This window comes from Mastigoproctus giganteus, chromosome 5 (assembly GCF_048544385.1).
Source record: "Mastigoproctus giganteus isolate SK-2022 chromosome 5, ASM4854438v1, whole genome shotgun sequence".
In the NCBI taxonomy this organism is placed as follows: domain Eukaryota; kingdom Metazoa; phylum Arthropoda; class Arachnida; order Uropygi; family Thelyphonidae; genus Mastigoproctus; species Mastigoproctus giganteus.
Genome location: NC_143579.1, coordinates 10,190,084 through 10,208,585, shown reverse-complemented (window position 1 = coordinate 10,208,585; position 18,502 = coordinate 10,190,084). Strand labels below are relative to the sequence as shown.

The 18,502-nt window shown below is 36.6% G+C and overlaps 1 protein-coding gene across 1 annotated transcript in view; it reads left to right on the top strand.

Annotated features, from left to right (window-relative positions):
* Positions 1-18,502, top strand: part of LOC150085164 (huntingtin-interacting protein 1-like) — a 637,041-nt gene that overhangs the window by 220,634 nt on the left and 397,905 nt on the right. The window contains exon 14 of the mRNA XM_090373855.1: positions 3,421-3,513. Within this exon, the coding sequence (XP_090229981.1) occupies positions 3,421-3,513 (93 nt within the window). The remainder of the gene's footprint in view (positions 1-3,420; positions 3,514-18,502) is intronic.

The window sequence follows — 18,502 nt, the reverse complement described above, 5'->3', positions numbered from 1 at the left end:
CAAGGATGCCAGAAGGATTTTGAAGAATCTTGATGCTAAGAAAGCTCCAGGTCCTGATGGTATTTCTCCACTTGTTTCCAAAACCTGTGCTCCTGAACTTACTCCTGTTCTTTGCTGCCTTTTTACACTTTCTTATTCCAAAGGTGTTTTTCCTTCTGCTTGAAAATTTGCTCATATCCAACCAGTTCCTAAAAAGGGTGACAAATCCCTTCCATCCAATTATCGTCCCATTGCAATTACTTCTACTCTTTCTAAAGTAATGGAAAAATCAATTAACTACAACTCTTAAACTGCCTAGAAACCTTCCGCCTGATCAACGATCGCTAGTATGGATTCCATCAGTATTGATCCACTGGTGATATTCTGGCTTATGTTACTCATTTATGGACTAATTCAATGGAAAAATTCGGTGAAACACAAGCAGTTGCTCTATGGCTCTCTATCTTCTAACTTCTCCACTAATGCTGGTGTCCCCCAAGGTTCAATTCTTTCCCCCACTCTTTTCCTCTTGTATATTAATGATCTTCTTCCACTGACTGAAAAACTTATCAATAGTTTTGCCGATGATAGCATATTGCATTCCACATTCCATTTTGAGAAACCATGTCCTGCTCAATCAGCTTCAACTTCTTGAAAATCTGCTACCAATTCCTTAAATTCCGATCTCCTTCTGAAACTCAGTCTTGTCTTATATCTCGCAAAAAGGATTCTTCTGCTCCTATACTTATCTTTGGTGACACTCCGATTTCTCGGCAAAATGATATTTCCTTTGGGGATTACCCTGACTTCTAATCTCTCTCTTGGCACAAGCACATTACAAATAGTGTTTCCTATGCATCTAAAAAACTTGGTTTTCTCTTTTACCCTCGGCGTTACTTTTCTTCCAAACAGTTGTTCATTCCGTACAAATCGCAAATCCGCCCTACCGTGGAATATTGTTCCCACATCTGAGGTGGTGCCCCGAAAACCACTCTCAGGCTTCTTGATTCCATTTAGAAAAGGGTAGTTAGGTTAATTAAAGATTCATCTCTGACATAGTCTCTCCACTCGCTCTCTCATAGACGTACTGTTTCTGCTGCTTGCCTCTTTTACAGATATTTCCATGGGCACTGTTCTTCTGAATCTGCTTCTATAATTCCCGTTCTCTTTCAAAACAGTCCGAACAAGTGCCACCACCAGCCAACATCCATTTACTGTCCAACTTCAAACTCACAGAACCAACTTTTCATCTTCCTCGTTTATTCATTCAACTGCCGTTCTGTAACCACCAAATACGGTGGATGCGGAAAGGTCAGGGAATGACCACCGCATATCCTGGAGCAATATGGCCTTAGTTGCTAAGCTCCTAGAAACCAAAAAAAAAAAATAAACAAAATAATAATCAACTGCCGTTTTCTGGAACAACCTTCCTTCATACGTTTTTCCTGAAGATTACAGTCTACAGAAGTTCAAGTCCATTATCAAGAAATATTTCTTTCATCTTCTCAACTTGCAACCCAAGCATAGTATAGGTGCTAATACCTCTCGTGTTTGGGGTTTACATAAATAAAAAAAAATATAATAAAAAAAAAAAATATAAGACAGCACCTCTCACTCCATTGTCATCTGCAGGAGACTGTCTTAAACAAACTGACCTCTCTGCCTAAAGATTTAAAGCGAGTGACTTTATCCTATGCCACACTCAATGCAGTATGTTCAATATTTCTGCTTCTCGTCTTCATCCAGCAAATCTTCCAGGTACGTTTTAGCCACAATAGCTCTTGTGCCAAGAATTCTTAAATCAATGAATCAATCATCTTCATTCATCTATGGAGGTGGATCTATTTTAGCTTTGGCATCCAGTGGTTGTGGTAGTAGTAGTTATGGAATAGACACTAAATGGCACCATTCTCTGCCTCAGCCGTCACTTCAACCTTGAGGGAAATAGATCCAATGAATTGACTTTTTGCTCCTCCTACTATCTCCCCCATGGTTTCGAACTTGGGTCCATGATATTGGTGGTTCAGTGTTGTAACCACTGGGCTAATTGCACCCCTCTTCTTTCTTTCATTCTTTCTTCTTATTACTATTTTTCCTGGTGCAGCATAAGCCCCAGTCTTCCTTGTACTATATGACTAATATTAATGAGAGTTAACAGTTGTTAACTCTCATTAGTATTAGTCATATTAGTATCAGTAGTACTTGCATTTAATGCTGGAATATTCTGGCCAGGTTGGGAAAAAAAAAAAATATATATATATATATATGTCTAATTATAGTTTAATAAGGTGTGTCAGAAGAGACATATTTCAATATTTGTACTGCAAACTCTGTTTTGTAAGCATGCTAATCTTCATATTGGGGGTTCTTTATTTTGTTTATATCAGTAATGGGTTATTCCACTTCATTTGTAATTTATAAAAATCTGCTCTGTTGAGTACATTGTTTTATATTTATTTCCCCTCTTGTTTCTGTTAATTTTGTAATTCTGTTGTTAATCTTGTAAGCTTTTAATCTTTTCTGATATTGTATAAATGGTATATATTAGATTGTTAAATACTATGGGCAGTCTGTTTGCAGGTTTTCTAATAACTGTCAAACATTAACCTTTCCACTACAGTGCATACTAACCTTCTGACCACTGAAAATTTCTAACTTAATGAACATCTTGCCTGCATTGTCATGTAACTGTTGCTTCTAAATTATAATACAGTTAATACTATATAGCCTTGTATAAATTGTAAGAAGTGGGGGACTGTCCTCTCCTTTTATGTGTTTGAGTCAGTGGCGTTTAAACTGCTTAGTTAATACAGTGGTATTAATACTTACAACAGAACAAACTTTGCCTTCACAACAAGTATTGCATTATCCTATATTTCACTCCTTTCAAAGAAATAGCCTTGCCAAAAAGGTAAATTGCCCATTTGTTTAAAATATGAGACACTGTATGGCAACTTCTTTTTGTACTTAACTGATCCCTCCTCAGATAGCAGGTAGCCTTTAGTGACAATACTGCAGTCTCTAAATGGATGGCCAGGTATCATCTTGGTAAGGCTATTTGTTTGAAAGTAGTGCGTTATCAGAACAACTTGTGAGGGAAATTTCTGCTGTCAGCATTAATTCTGTTGCTTAATGCCTAAAAACACATGCAAGGACAAGCTAGTTCTCCCATCTTCTTAATTTCTCTGTGGTTATATGGTATTAGCTATATTAAAGTTTTGAAGTTCTGACTCTGTATATTGCATATATGGTAATGTTTTATTTATTAAGATTACTATTATTAAATTAATTTAAATTATGCTTTATGAGAATAGAAAAAGTAACCATTAAGCACAGCACCTTGAATTTTTGTTATTTGCTTTGTAAAATTTTTCAGTTGATTTTTTTAAAGTTTTACTGGATATATTATTAGTTAAGAATTTTTTATTTTATTTTATGTAGTACGAAAGACAGATTGATGATAATATGCGCAAAATTGATGCTTTGGAATCACAGATTGCTGAAGAGGAAAGAGATTCCAAAAAAAAAAATGAAGTGAGTAATTTGTTTCACTTGTGCAGATTTGATCTGAATTTAGAGAAAATTACATAAAATTTGATTACAGGTTGTGTAATTTTAACCTAAATATAGCTTTTATGTATATATACATAAAATATATGAGGAAAGGAATAAGCAAATAAGAAAAGGGAAAGAAAACTAAAAATAAGCAAATAAGAAGAAAAGGTTTCAAGGACTAGTACCATTGATTATCAAAAAACCCAGCAACCGTAATGAATATTAATTTAATGATAAAAGTAATGGAGAGAAAGGGAAATAGAAGAATGAAGTGAGATAAAGGGGTGAGTTTTAGTTTTGATTTTTTTTTTTACCATGTTTATGTGTGTTTGTGCCAGTGGCATTTAAACTGCTTGGTTAATACAGTGTGTTTGCCGTAACTTCTTTTTAGTGTATCTCTGACATTTGTGGTAAGTTCTTTTCCTTGTATGTATGTTCTCTATATTCTTATGTGTGTTCTCTGTAGTGTCAAGTGTAATGCCTTCTACATAATATTCAGTCTTTTTTTTTTTTTTACATCTGTTTTGGCTTTAACATACTTATTTCAGATTTCATTTAATTTAATCTAAATTTTCCTCAAAAAAATATTTTTATTTTCCTACTTTAGTTTTAACTTCACCTTTTTGGCATATATTTTACATCACAAACAGAGACATGATATTGCCGTCTTTACTACAATCACAAGGTTTGGCCTCTGAAGAAGATACCAGGGTTGTGAATCATGCAACAAAAGCCAAATGCTTGCTTTGAAGCTTGAGGATGGCACAACAGCAAAAACCCAACAACAAATGCTAAAATGAGTGGAAGAGTTTTATTCAAATATTTATAAAGATAAAGGACAACAGCTAGATCAAACACCAGATGCAGAAGCTGTACCAGAAATTTTGGCAGAAGCAGTAGAAGATGCTATAAAATCAGTGAAATATGGCAAAGCAGCAGGACCTGCTTTGAAGATGAATACAAATAAAATGCAGGTTATGTTCAACAAATTTACTAGACCAAAGAAAATCATGACCAACGAACAAGAACTGGAAGAAGTGGAAAGGTACTATATGTTTACCTTGGACAAGAAATTTCAAAAGATGACAAAAATCATGATGGAAATTGAACATTGCATAAAATTGGGATGGCAAGCAATTGGAAAGCTTAATATAGTCTTCAAGACGAACTTGCCACTCTGTCTCAAATAACACTTTTTTTTTTTTTCTTTTTTATCAGTGTATCCTCCCTGTCCTAACATACAGTTGTGAAACATGGACATTGAATGCTAAAGCTTCACAGAGACTGAGGGTCACACAAGTGACCAATTTGGGTGTTGTCTTTAACATTAAACTAACTTTCTATCTGCACTTAGTGCATCTGGCAAAAGGTCAATCTGGCAAGGTATTTGGTGCCAAAGAGCCACAATTCTAAGAAACAGAAGTAAACTGGATCATATGTGCCAATGGCTAGATCAAACACCAGATGCAGAAGCTGTACCAGAAATTTTGGCAGAAGCAGTAGAAGATGCTATAAAATCAGTGAAATATGGCAAAGCAGCAGGACTTGCTTTGAAGATGAATACAAATAAAATGCAGGTTATGTTCAACAAATTTACTAGACCAAAGAAAATCATGACCAACAAACAAGAACTGGAAGAAGTGGAAAGGTACTATATGTTTACCTTGGACAAGAAATTTCAAAAGATGACAAAAATCATGATGAAAATTGAACATTGCATAAAATTGGGATGGCAAGCAATTGGAAAGCTTAATATAGTCTTCAAGACAAACTTGCCACTCTGTCTCAAATAACACTTTTTTTTTTTTTTTTTTATCAGTGTATCCTCCCTGTCCTAACATACAGTTGTGAAACATGGACATTGAATGCTAAAGCTTCACAGAGACTGAGGGTCACACAAGTGACCAATTTGGGTGTTGTCTTTAACATTAAACTAACTTTCTATCTGCACTTAGTGCATCTGGCAAAAGGTCAAACATCTGGCAAGGTATTTGGTGCCAAAGAGCCACAATTCTAAGAAACAGAAGTAAACTGGATCATTTGTGCCAATGGCTAGATCAAACACCAGATGCAGAAGCTGTACCAGAAATTTTGGCAGAAGCAGTAGAAGATGCTATAAAATCAGTGAAATATGGCAGAGCAGCAGGACCTGTTTTGAAGATGAATACAAATAAAATGCAGATTATGTTCAACAAATTTAGTTGTTCATTTGTGCCAGTGAACTATTTTACTTCTTACACCAGAGCATGTACTGTAAGTACTCCTGCCTTATAAGTCCTGGCTGGCAGGTGTCCTGCCATTGGATCTTGAAGTGATTAGGCATGGTATGATCTACTTTCATAAGAAAGGTAAAGCCACAACTATCCTCGACATCAGTCTTGATGTCAAGCAAGAAAGAAAGTACTAAAGGTGCAATGACTAGGCAATTTTTATCAGAGGTAAAATGACAAGCCCAAAGCCTCCACTCTGGTTTTCCCCAGGCATTTATGTGACATTCTTCCTTGCAGGGCATGGATCCTTCAAGGATAAACCGACCTCCCTGGGAATTATTGATGATCCTATCTGTAACTGCAGCGAAAGTGAAATGTGGGAGCATGTTGTGTGCTGCCTGGACCACAAGGATCACAGGTGTCATCTAATTTCTAAAATCCATGACCTGTCAAATGGTCAAGAGCATCTCTTTGTTACACAGGAACACTACTACAAAGCACTGACTGAGTATGCGAGGCTGTGTTCATGACTCGTCAACTGAATATAAATGGGACCCAAAGAGTCTGAGACTCTGCTGGGTCCCTAACTTAAGTGCTCCTCTCTAAACATACAAATTTGACCGCTGGATTTGACACTACCTGATTTGACCACATTTGAATGGCTGGAAGTCAAGAGAAGAATAAATATTGGATAGATAACATTTGGAAAATATAGTCACATACTGAGGAGCAATTTATCTGAAACTTAAAATAATGAGCCAATCTATACTCCCCACCATGACTTACGGAAGTAAAACTTGGGCACTCACCAAAAGAATGGAAGAAAAGCTGAATACTAAAGAACTGAAATGGTCTTGGGCAGGACACAGCTCGAAGACATAATGACAGATGGACTAGGAAAATAACAGAATGGTACCCAAGAGAAGCTAAAAGAAAACCAGGAAGACAACAACAGAGATGGACAGATGAAATTCACGAGGTCGTGGGTAGTAAATGGATGGTCATTACATAAAACAGAAGGAACTGGAAAGTTCCTTCTGTTTTATGTAATGACCACTGTACCGATGGTACCACGTGGTTCAGTCGAAATCCTGAAGTAGCCTTCATCCTGCAGAAGATTGAAATTGGCTAATGATGATGATGATTTGACAGCAAACATTTAATAGTTTAGGATGCTGATGCTGCTACAGCATGGGATGATCCCAAAGTATATCTCCTGGATGGTGCCTCAGTTCACCAACAATGCTGACATCTAGTAGGGTGTGGGATAAATTTGAGGCAACTGACTGAATTCATACAGGGCACCAAACTGACTGCTGTCGCCTCAATGGTGCAGGGCTAAAGAGGAAGTCAGATCTAGAGGAACCCTGTATAAATAAAGACTATCAAAGCCATCTATTTCAGGTTACTCTGACTCCACCTGATTGATGCAAATATTAAGTACCACTGGTTATCTGGGGAAGTAGTGGAGATCAGCTGCTTGCATCAGCCTGAAGTGAATCTTATAGACAGCCTCCAGGGCTGTGCTGGCACACCCACATTCTCCTGTATACATCTATGATGATAGGGGTCCAGCAGTATATTCACAACACAAGGCCAGGAGTTTCACTTTCCTGTTGGCCATGCATCTCCATGACCAAGATGTTAGTTTTTCCCTGTGTCTGGAATGCTGCAGACTGCTTCCATCTTGACATGGGATCTTGGCATCCATCTGGTGACCTCATGGGTTTTACACATGATCATTACTCCCCTTCCCTTGGTGGAAATGGCCTCCCCAGGACACCCCTTGCCACTCTATTCCCTCTTTCTACCCTCCCTCTTCACTACTCTAAGGATCCCTTTCCCTATAACTTTTCCTTCCCTCCTCTCCCAACTGCCATCCCTTTCCACTTCTATTGCCCCCCAATCTTTTTTTTTTCTAGGCCCTCCTTGGGAAGCTCAGGCAACTCCAGGATTTGCTCCGCCAGAGTATTTCTTCCTACTGACCCAACCCGCCTCCCACATGGCAAAGGATGGTAACTAGGGGTTTGTTAATCGGGGCTGGCAGAACAACATACAACACAACCCTACACGGTATGAGTGTTAACTCACTAACTCATACCATTTGGCCTCCACAAAATTTGGTATACATCACTGAGTACCAATCACAGAGTTGTGGGGAACCCCTGGTGCTAATCAAATTACACTATACCACTGGTTTTCAACCTTTTTTTTAATAACGGCACCCCTAAGTAATTAATTCTATTTTGTGGCACCCCTACTCAGTTTTCTGTCTGTTAGATCCGATTCTCTCTGTGTATACATATACAGTGGATTCCAGTTATTTGGGCCACTGGTTACTCAGGGCAGCCGTTTATTTGGGGCAAATCTTAAAAAAGCAGAAACCAATCGGGAAAATAGCCAGGGTTTACTTCGCTTAATTGGGACAGCATGCCATTTAATCGGGGAAGGAGACCGCAGCACTGGAGATTACCCTACGATTGTCTCCGACAGTACCACGTGGTTCGGTCGAAATTCTGGAGGTCACAACCATAAAACAATAAAAACAATTAGCAGTCACCTGTTTATTGGGCTTTTCTGTTAGTGAAATCTATCATAAACGGACAGTAAACTCGATCTTACTGAATTTGCGATAATACCGACAGCTCGAATTCTGTGGGTTATTATGGTGAAATTTTCTGTCTATTAGATCCGATTCTCTCTTTCTCTCTCTCTCTCTCTCTCTGTGTGTGTGTGTGTGTGTGTGTGTGTGTGTGTGTGTGTGTGTGTGTGAATATATATATATATATATATATATATATATATATACACACACACAGTGGATTCCAGTTATTTGGGCCACAGTTAATCGGGGCAGCCGTTTATTTGGGGCAAATCTTAAAAAACAGAAACCAATCGAGAAAACCAATGGTGAAAGGAGTTTGGTAAATAAATTTGAATTTGAGGTATTGCTCAAAGCAACAAAGGCAGATATCGTTGGGATATCAGAGACATGGTGTCACACAGATATAAGGAATGCAGAACTGGAATTTGGGGAGTACAACATCTACAGAAAGGATAGACAGGATTGAAAGGGAGGAGGAGTTATGCTATTAGTTAAGAAACACATAAAATCCAAGGAAGTGAAGTCAGTCGACATCGCTGGACAGTGCAGTGTCGATTCAGTTTGGTGATCAAAATTGAGAGTAGGAGTGTGCTTATAGGTCTAATGACCGATGAGTATAATAAGAAACAGTACAGGGAAATAGAATGGGCGAGTACATCAGAAAGTCTTATAATGGGGGATTTTAATTTCCTAGATATTGACTGGAATTTGTGGGTTGGTCATCACTCACACACTTGCAAGGCTTTTGTGGATTTATTGGATGATTGTTTTCTACATCAGCATGTTCAGGAAGCAACTAGAGGTGAGTAATACTCTTGATTTGATTATCAGTAGTAATTCTTCATGCATTAAGAATCTGCAGATAGTGGATTCACTAGGTGGCAGTGATCACAGTGTGCTGAAGTGAGATTTACTCAAAGAGGTAACTACCATCAGGGGTAAAGGGAAGAGTTATTGCTTTCGTAAAGGCGACTACGATGGTCTGAGACAGTATTTAAATTCTGTACAGTGGGATCAACTGAAGATGTCAACAGCAAATTCAAAATGGGAAGCATTCAAAGAACTAATCTTGGAAGCTACTAGGCTTTACATACCAACTAAGAAATATTGTTCAAGGTTTAGGCCTAAATGGATGTCAGATGAACTAATGAGACATATGACAGAGAAGAAAAATGCATGGGATACATATAAATTAACACGTGACACAGAAGCCTATGATAGATACAAGTTGATCTGTAACCAAGTTACAAAGGAGGTTAGGTAGGCAAAGGCAGATTACGAGAAATCTTTCGCAAGGGATGCAAAAAAAAAAAACAACAACAAAGAGTTCTTTACTTATGTAAACTCTAGAAGGAAGGGGATGAATCAGATTGGTCCACTTGATTCGATCATTGGATCGTCAACAGTTGATGGGTCAACTGTTGATGATCCTGCTCAGATAGCTAACAAACTAAATGAATATTTTGCATCGACATTCACACATGAGGAGTTATTCAACTCTGGCAGTAAGCTAGAGAATCTTGTAATAACTGAGAGTAAAGTGGAGGAGAAATTGTTGAAGATAAACACAAGAAAGGCATCTGGAGTGGATGGGATCTATCCAGTTATATTAAAGAAGGCAGCAAAGGAAGTAAGCAAACCCTTAGTCATAATTATGAGATCTTCCTTGGACTCGGGAGGTACCCACAGACTGGAGATGTGCAAATGTGACCCCAATTCACAAAGGAGGATCAAAGGCCGACAAAGGTAATTATTGATCTGTGAGTTTAACTTCTGTTCCAGGAAAAAAATAATGGAGGCACTGGTTAAAGAAGCACTGCAGGATTATCTAGACAAGACTGCAGTTATAGCTCGGACACAGCATGGTTTTGTTAAGGGGAAATCTTGCCTGACCAATTTGATTGGATACTATGATGCAGTCACAAAAGAACTGGATGCAGGGAATAACTTTGATATTATATACTTGGATCTTAGAAAGGCTTTTGATACTGTTGCACATGGAAGACTGCTGCACAAATTGGAGCAGTGTAGCATTGGAGGCAAATTATTAGCTATGGATAAAGGGATGGTTGAGGGGGAAAAGACAGAGAGTTGTAATCAATGGACACTGCTCATCGTGGACTAATGTTATTAGTGGAGTCCCTCGGGGTTCAGTGTTGCGTCCATTATTGTTTTCTATATTTATAAATGATATTGATGATGGTATATCAAGTTTGATGTCCAAGTTTGCAGACGATACAAAGGTTGGCAGGGTTGTCAAGGACACTACTGACACTATGCTGGTGCAACAGGATCTGGAAAGGTTGTTGAGCAGATGGGCTTTGAGGTGGCAAATGAAGTTTAACATTGACAAATGTAAAGTACTACATATGGGAAACAGCAACCCCAGAGCAACGTATCAACTCTGTGGTACTACACTGACAGTGGTAGAGAACGAAAAGGACCTGGGGGTAATTGTGCAGGCAGATATGAAGTTCTCTGAGCAGTGCAGATGGGCTGCAAGAATAGCTCATGGTGTTTTGTCAATGATATACAGGAATTTTTCTAGCAGGGATAAGGAGGTAATTATTCCTTTGTATAATGCAATGGTCAGGCCACACCTTGAGTACTGTATACAGGTTTGGAGGCCTCATTTCAAGAAGGATGTAGAGCTGCTGGAACGAGTACAGAGAAGGGCAACAAGATTAGTGAATGGAACAAAGGGGTACTCTTACGAAGAAAGGCTTAAGTTTTGCAAATTACAGTGTCTGGAGACTAGGCACCAGCAAGGTGATCTGATAGAGGTGTATAAAGCCTTCAATGGTTTGAGCATGCTCAGTGCTGATGGGATTCTTCCTCTTGCTCAGAATAATCACCTGAGAGGGCATAAATTCAAATTGAGGAAAGACAGATGTAGGATAGCAGTGCGGAAATTTGGCTTTAGCCAGCGGGTAGTTAGGTGGTGGAACAGACTTCCATCCCTTGTCATGGAAGTTGATAGCCTAAATAAATTTAAGGCTCAGCTGGGCAGGTATTTCGAACGAATGGAGGGGTGAAGTAGAAGTGGTTTTTTTTTTTTTTTTTTTTGGCTGATGCTGCATAAGCTTTGCTTTTTTGTATCATATGCTTGTATCATATACTAATGCTAAATGTGTTTACACTTCCATGAAATTTTCAATCATATAAAAAAATTAATTATCAGATCTTCTCTTCATTCCTATTTATTTTTTAAACTTTGTAACTCGTTACTCTTTTCTCATTTGCACGTATTGTATTACTTGCAATTTGTGTGTGCTGTGTTCTTTGTTATTGATTGCTTATCTTTTTACTGTTTTAAATTCTAACCCCCTCCCACAAATGTCAGTGAACAGAAATGTCAACTAGTTCGTATGTACTTATTACAGTACGTGATAATTATTCCAATTATCACGTATATTCTTCCACTTTTCACGTATCATTTAATTTTTTAATTGGTAAGGTAATATACGATAAATTTGTGCTTAATATATCTTTGCTTTTATAGCCTGTGGATAATATTCGTCCTATTTTCGCTGATTAGAATCGCTGTTTAATAGAATTAAAATTCAATGCACAAACATGATCACGACTGGCGCTTACTGCACAATCTATAGTGAACGGTACTTTACTATGGTGACTCCATCGTAATGTGATTTGATTGTTCAGTGAACCAATTGTAAGGGGGAGGGGGGTACATTGTACTTTTAACTATTTATGTGAAACTTTGGATGATTGGGGCAACCACTTAATCAGGCCAAAATGCACTAGTCCCGATGTGTCCCAAATAACCAGAATGGATTGTATATATATAATATTAAAAAATATATATGTTATATGATATTTATTATAATAATATAATTATAAAAAGTACATTTCATAATACAAATTATATATATACAGTATATAATTTTATTCTTTATATAGAGGTACTAAATAAACATCAATTATAGATCACCACAAAATTAAAAAGATACTGTACACCTTTTTATAATGAAATAAATATATAAATTAAAAAATAATAACTTTAAGTAACTTAAACCCAAATTACGTGGCACCCTTGGAATGTTGTTGCGGCATCCCGGTTGAAAACCACTGCACTATACACTATGTCCCACACTTGAATGATATCAAGCCTTTTATTACACAGAACACTGTACTGATGCAGTAACACAAATTGCATTAACATAATTAAAAAGACTGCGTATGGGGGCAGAAAGTTGGATTAAGGTTTAAAGATTCATACAGTGTGAACCCCCCCCCCCCTTTATTAAAACGGGATGAATTATGATGAATTAGCATCAGCATTAGTTGAGGCATATAATGCAAGAAAGCAAGCTTATACAGCTAACAAATAATAATTAAAAAAAAAAAACCCTTGCCCATTCGGTCACTCCAAATGTTTGTCTAATTCAGCCTTAAATTTATTTAAGCTATCAACTTCCACAACAACAGATGGAAGTTTGGTCCAGCAATCAACTACCCGCTGGCTAAAGGCAAACTTCCACACATCTATTCTACAACTGCCTTTCCTCAATTTGAATCTCTGGCCCCTCAAGTTCTTAGTTTGAGCAAGCAGAAGTATGCCATCAGCATTGAGCAGGCTCAATATGATGGAATATTCAAGGCCTCGTATACCGCAATCAGATCACGATGCAGGTGCCTGCCTATTCTCCAAATGCTGCAACTTGCAGAACTTAAGCCTTTCTTTATAAGTGCACCCCTTTGTTCTTCTCACCAACCTTGTTGCCCTTCTCTGAACTCATTATAGCAACTCTACATCCTTTCTAAAATGAGGCCTCCAGACCTGATTGAATACTCAAAGTGTGGCTGACCATTGCCTTATACAAACGGATAATCACCTCCTTCTCTCTGCTAGCAAAATTCTTATGTATCATTGACAAAACTCCATGACCTGCTTTGGCAGCCTGTCTGCACTGCTCAGAGCACTTCATATCTGACTGCACAATTACCCCCAGGTCTTTTTCATTCTCCACCTCCCCGAGTGCAGTACCACACAGTTAGTACGTTTCTCTTGGCCTACTGCTACCCATATACAGTACTTTGCATTTGTCAATGTTAAACTGCAGTTGCCACGTCTCAGCCCATCTGCCTAACTTTTCTAGATCCTGTTGCAGTAGCATTCTGTCTTTACTGTTGTTAACAACCCTTCCAACCTTTCTATCATCTGCAAACTTGGACATTTTAGCCTGATATATACCTTCATCAATATCATTGATAAATACACAAAATAACAATGGGCCTTGCACTGCCCTTGGAGACTCCACTAATAACATTAGTCCACGTAGAGCAATGTCCATTTATTACCACTCTCTGCCGTCTCCCATTCAATCATCCCTTTATTCATTGCAGCAACTTGTTCTTAATGCCATACCACTCCGATTTGTACAGAAGTCTTCGATGTGCAACAGTATCAAAAACTTTCCTGAAATCCAAGTATACTTATGTTGGTTCATGTCATATAAGTTTGACATGAACCAACTGCATGTTAGTTCTAGATATACTATTGTCAAAAAAATAAAAATAAATTTGGAATGGGTTTACCCTCAAAAATTTCTTTCACTTCAGTAAATTGCAAATAAATTCTGGAATCTTAAGACAAATAACAGCCATTGAATTCAAGGAAAAATTATATACAGTAAACCCCCGCTATTCGCGGAGGTTATGTTCCTGAGAAATGCTGCGAATACTGAAAATGTGAATACTGAGTTATGGCTCCCATAGTAATAAAGGGGTTCCGTTCCAAAGTACGAAATATATAAGAAAAACTAGTCTAAAATTTTGTCTGTGTGTGTGTGTATTATATGTACCTTCATAATATGACTATGTTAATATATCAAGTGTCACTCTTCGCATAATATAATTTGTTTAATTTTCATTTTCTTCTTAAACAAAAAAAAAATCGCTCTCAGAACTTTGTCTGGGTTTAACTTTGCAATTTAAGTTTTCGTTTTGTTTCATACTTACCAGTGAATAAAATGTGTCATGTAATCTATTAATTATCTACATTAATGTTTACTCAGTTTCCTTGTTCCTTTAATAACAATGCAAACAATATCCAAAGGTGGCAGCATTGTCTGCTTTAATTGTCTTTATAACATTAAGTTATTCATCTGTCACATATATAAATCATTACAAGATACCTTTGACTTAAACAAGTGAAAGACAACTTATTTAGACTCTTTCAATAAACTTCACTGCAAGAATTACATATGGAAATCACATAGATATAATGGTCTATCTACCGTAAAACATTCATACGTATTTTTTTTAAATTCTAACTGAGAACATTTTTATTTATTTATTTTTTAACAATTCTCCTTTTTCATCCACATGTAAACCCCGTCAGAGCATGCATAATACAAGTTGCTTGTATTATGCTTACTCTCACATTGCATTGAGTAGCCAGTCTTAAAGAGAATATGGTTTAACATTTTACAAATAATGCAATTTGATAAGTTAACAAAAATGTTTTGTAAGCCATTTGATGCTCAGTGCTAGAAATAGCATATAATAAATCAATATAGTTTATAAATATAATTATGTTTAATTTATTTTTTTTTTATTAAGTGCTCATTGTATACCAATATTTGTGAAAATCAGTAAAATTAGATTTTTAGTGACAGTGATCATTCTTCCATTTTTCTTGACGAAACAATTTAATAAGCAAAGAAAGTACAACTTACCATATCGTAAATAAGAGCATAGAAATAAATAATTCTGAAAGGCACATAAAATTTTCTACAAAAGCAGTATACCAAATAGGGCAGTTTGTTTCCCTCTAAATTGCTTAAACCTTTACAGAGACCTGCCATGCTATTCCATTATGAACAATAATTGCATTACCATAGCATAAGTTCTTTCCAAGACCCGCACCATCATCCTGCAGACTAAATATCTCTGCTGGAAGCAGTTTTACAAAACTTTATCATTGTTTTTCTTAGAAACTATTCTATGTTCCAAAAAAAATTGCTATAAACACTGATTCTTTTTGTTATCAGGAACTCATTATAGTATTTGACATGCAGTGAATCGCCCTGTGATTAAAAAAGCCTGTACGTGAAAAATGTACATGCTCAGTCACATACAGGGTAATTCAGATGTATGAGAACATACTTATATCTGAATCACCCTGTATATGTTTATTCAGGGTGATTCAAACACATGTGTATGGTCCTACAACATAACATACAAACACATATACTTACATATGAGGTGGTAATACAGTTTCTGGATTGATGCTGCTGTTGTAATATGTTCATTGAAAATAAATGGAGGTTGTATGTTGTAGTTCAGATTTCCTCCAACAGTTGTGGTACAGAGATTGTACCGCAATCTTTGTAGTAGATTGTGGTACAATCTACTACAGAGATTAAACTGGGAATATCTGCAACAGAAACATATGAAATGTTAAAAACTGTTTATGGTGATGAAATTAAGTTGTACCAAAGTGTTTGAATGGTATGAGTGGTTAAAAGCTGGTCATAAGGATTTTTGTGATGACCCAAAAAAGAAGTGTGCATCTGTCAACCTCTCAACCTCTCAAGTGGAGTTCTCCCAACTCCACTAATCACTTGGAACTTTTTGACTTCCTCTCTTTGCAACTTTAATTTCTCCAGTCCAACTTTCCTAGCAGTAAGGTAATTTTCATTGATGGTTTTAACGTTCACAACTCCAGCTGACTTCCACTTTCTAGTCACACAGGCCCAGCTGGTCAAGATGCTGAGGTTTTGCAATTACTAATGACCTTGTGCAGATTGTTCATTTACCTACCAGAATACCAGACAATCCTAACCATACAGCCAACATGCTTGATCTTTTTCTCACAAACAACCCTTCTAAGTACATGGTCGAAGTGAGTGGTCGTTTAGGCACCTCAGATCTTAACTTGGTGATTGTCACTTCTCCCTTTATCTCATGGCTATTTCAAATCTTGTGTTGTTTGGCATTACAAGAATGCAAAATGGGATGACCTGCGAGATTTCGTTTCTTCTCTTCCTTGGTCAGATTACTGTTTCAAAACTTCTGCTGTCAACGTTTGCTCAGATCGTGTCAGCGAAATTATTCTTGTAGGAATGGAATCTGTTATTCCACACTCCACTTTAAAATCTCATCCTTTATCCAAACTTTGGTTTTCCAATAATATGCTAGGCTGTTCAAGCGAAGAATGTTGCATATCGTAATTGGCTTGTTTCCAATTCTTCAATTTCATTTTCTGCCTATGCCAAAGTGTGCAACAATTGTAAAGCAGTTATTAATCAGCTCAAAGGCTAAGAGTAGAAAACTTGCTTGTTGCCCTAATGGTAGCCGAGCATTCTGGTCTCTTGCCAAAGCTAATGTCTGCAACTTTTGCCCAACTCTGTCAAAACCAGGTGGTTCTGTTGTCACTTCAGCCAAGGATAAAGCTGACCTGCTAGCATCCCATTTTTCTTTCAACTCTTGCATTAATGATCTTGATAAAAACACCTCCCACCATTCCCAGCACTTTCTATTCAGTCCAACCTGTGGTCTTCCATGAAAAGGATGCCAGAAGGATTTTCATGAATCTTGATGCTAAGAAAGCTCCAGGTCCTGATGGTATTTGTCCATTTCAAAACCTGTGCTCCTGAACTTACTCTGTTCTTTGCTGCCTTTTTACACTTTCTTATTACACAGGTGTTTTTCTTTCTACTTGGAAATTTGCTTATATTCAGCCAGTTCCTGAAAAGGGTGACAAATCCCTCCCATCCAATTATTGTCCCTTTGCAATTATTTCTACTCTTTCTAAAGTAATGGAGAAATCAATTAACCGCCAACTCTTAATCTTCTTTCCCCCCCATGTGTAACTACCCTGAAACAGAAAAGATTTCAGGATGTTAAAGATATAAAGAGAAAGGTAACTCTGAACTGAACATCATTTCTTTGGATGCCTTTGCTGACTGTTTTCAGAAACCTTTCTAATGGTGTAATAAATGCATTCAACCATTTGTGAGTTTTTTAACTTTGTGTTCTTTTTATTGCGCTAGTCCAGGAGTTCTATTGCCATGCCCCCTTGTATATACACATATCATATGTATACATATAGGTATCATTTATAATTCTTTCATTATATGAAAAATCTTTTATTAATCAGAACCTAACCTGTGTAAAATATTCCTGATAATGTATTTTGTTAAAATTTAGCCTAAATGATGTAAAACAAATTTCAGCCATCACAGTCTAATTCAAAGTGGGCTGCCAAACCAAATTAGACGTTGTGCCTAGTCTATGAACCAGCCTATAATAAGGAAATTAGTAAGGTAATAACTATACATTCAATTAGTAAGCTATATATATAAGCAATTAGCAAGATAATAGCTATATAAGCAATTAGTAAGCTATATGTTTTAAAAAAATGCAATGTTCATTCACATGAATATAATTTTGAATGATGCATATGTGTTTTTGTTTTCCTTATCCACTTTTACACATTTTGCTCGCTAGGTTTCCAAATTTAGGTATGCAAATTTGGATATTTAAATTTTATTTTACATTAGATGCACAGTTAAATGTTAATTATGCTCTATTATAAGCCAAATACATTAATATCATATTAATATTAATACCACAAACTGGACTAAGGAAACAAAGGCTTACTTATATGCAATAAGATAATGTTAAACCATTTTGAGGTTATCACATTTATCATGACTTTACAGTTGGGGAAGGATGTTACGTGGTTATTATCCATTAAGAATTATTAATATGTATAATTAACCACTCTTTTACCATGTGGAAAAAAAGTGGTTAATTATGCATATTAATAATTCTTAATGTCTTGACTTTGTTTCTCTTTGGTGGAACAGAGGTGCAATTTTTCTTCCGAACATCTTGTTTTGCTAATTCTTCTCTCAGAGAAATAAAAATAAAAGTGCAATCCAAGCCTCCTTTTATATTGCCAGAATACCCTGCCCTTTTATTGCTCACAAACTTTACAGTGAATCCAATAAAAGACCAAGCGTTAATTACAGATCGAAAGAAATATATCTTTACTTAATATTATAATTTTAAAAACCTTAAAGAAGAATCAATTCAAAGCTAATTCAAATGTAAAGCATGAATGTCTGGCAAAGTGCAAAACAAATGAGATATAATATAACCATATAGTAAAAACCATTTT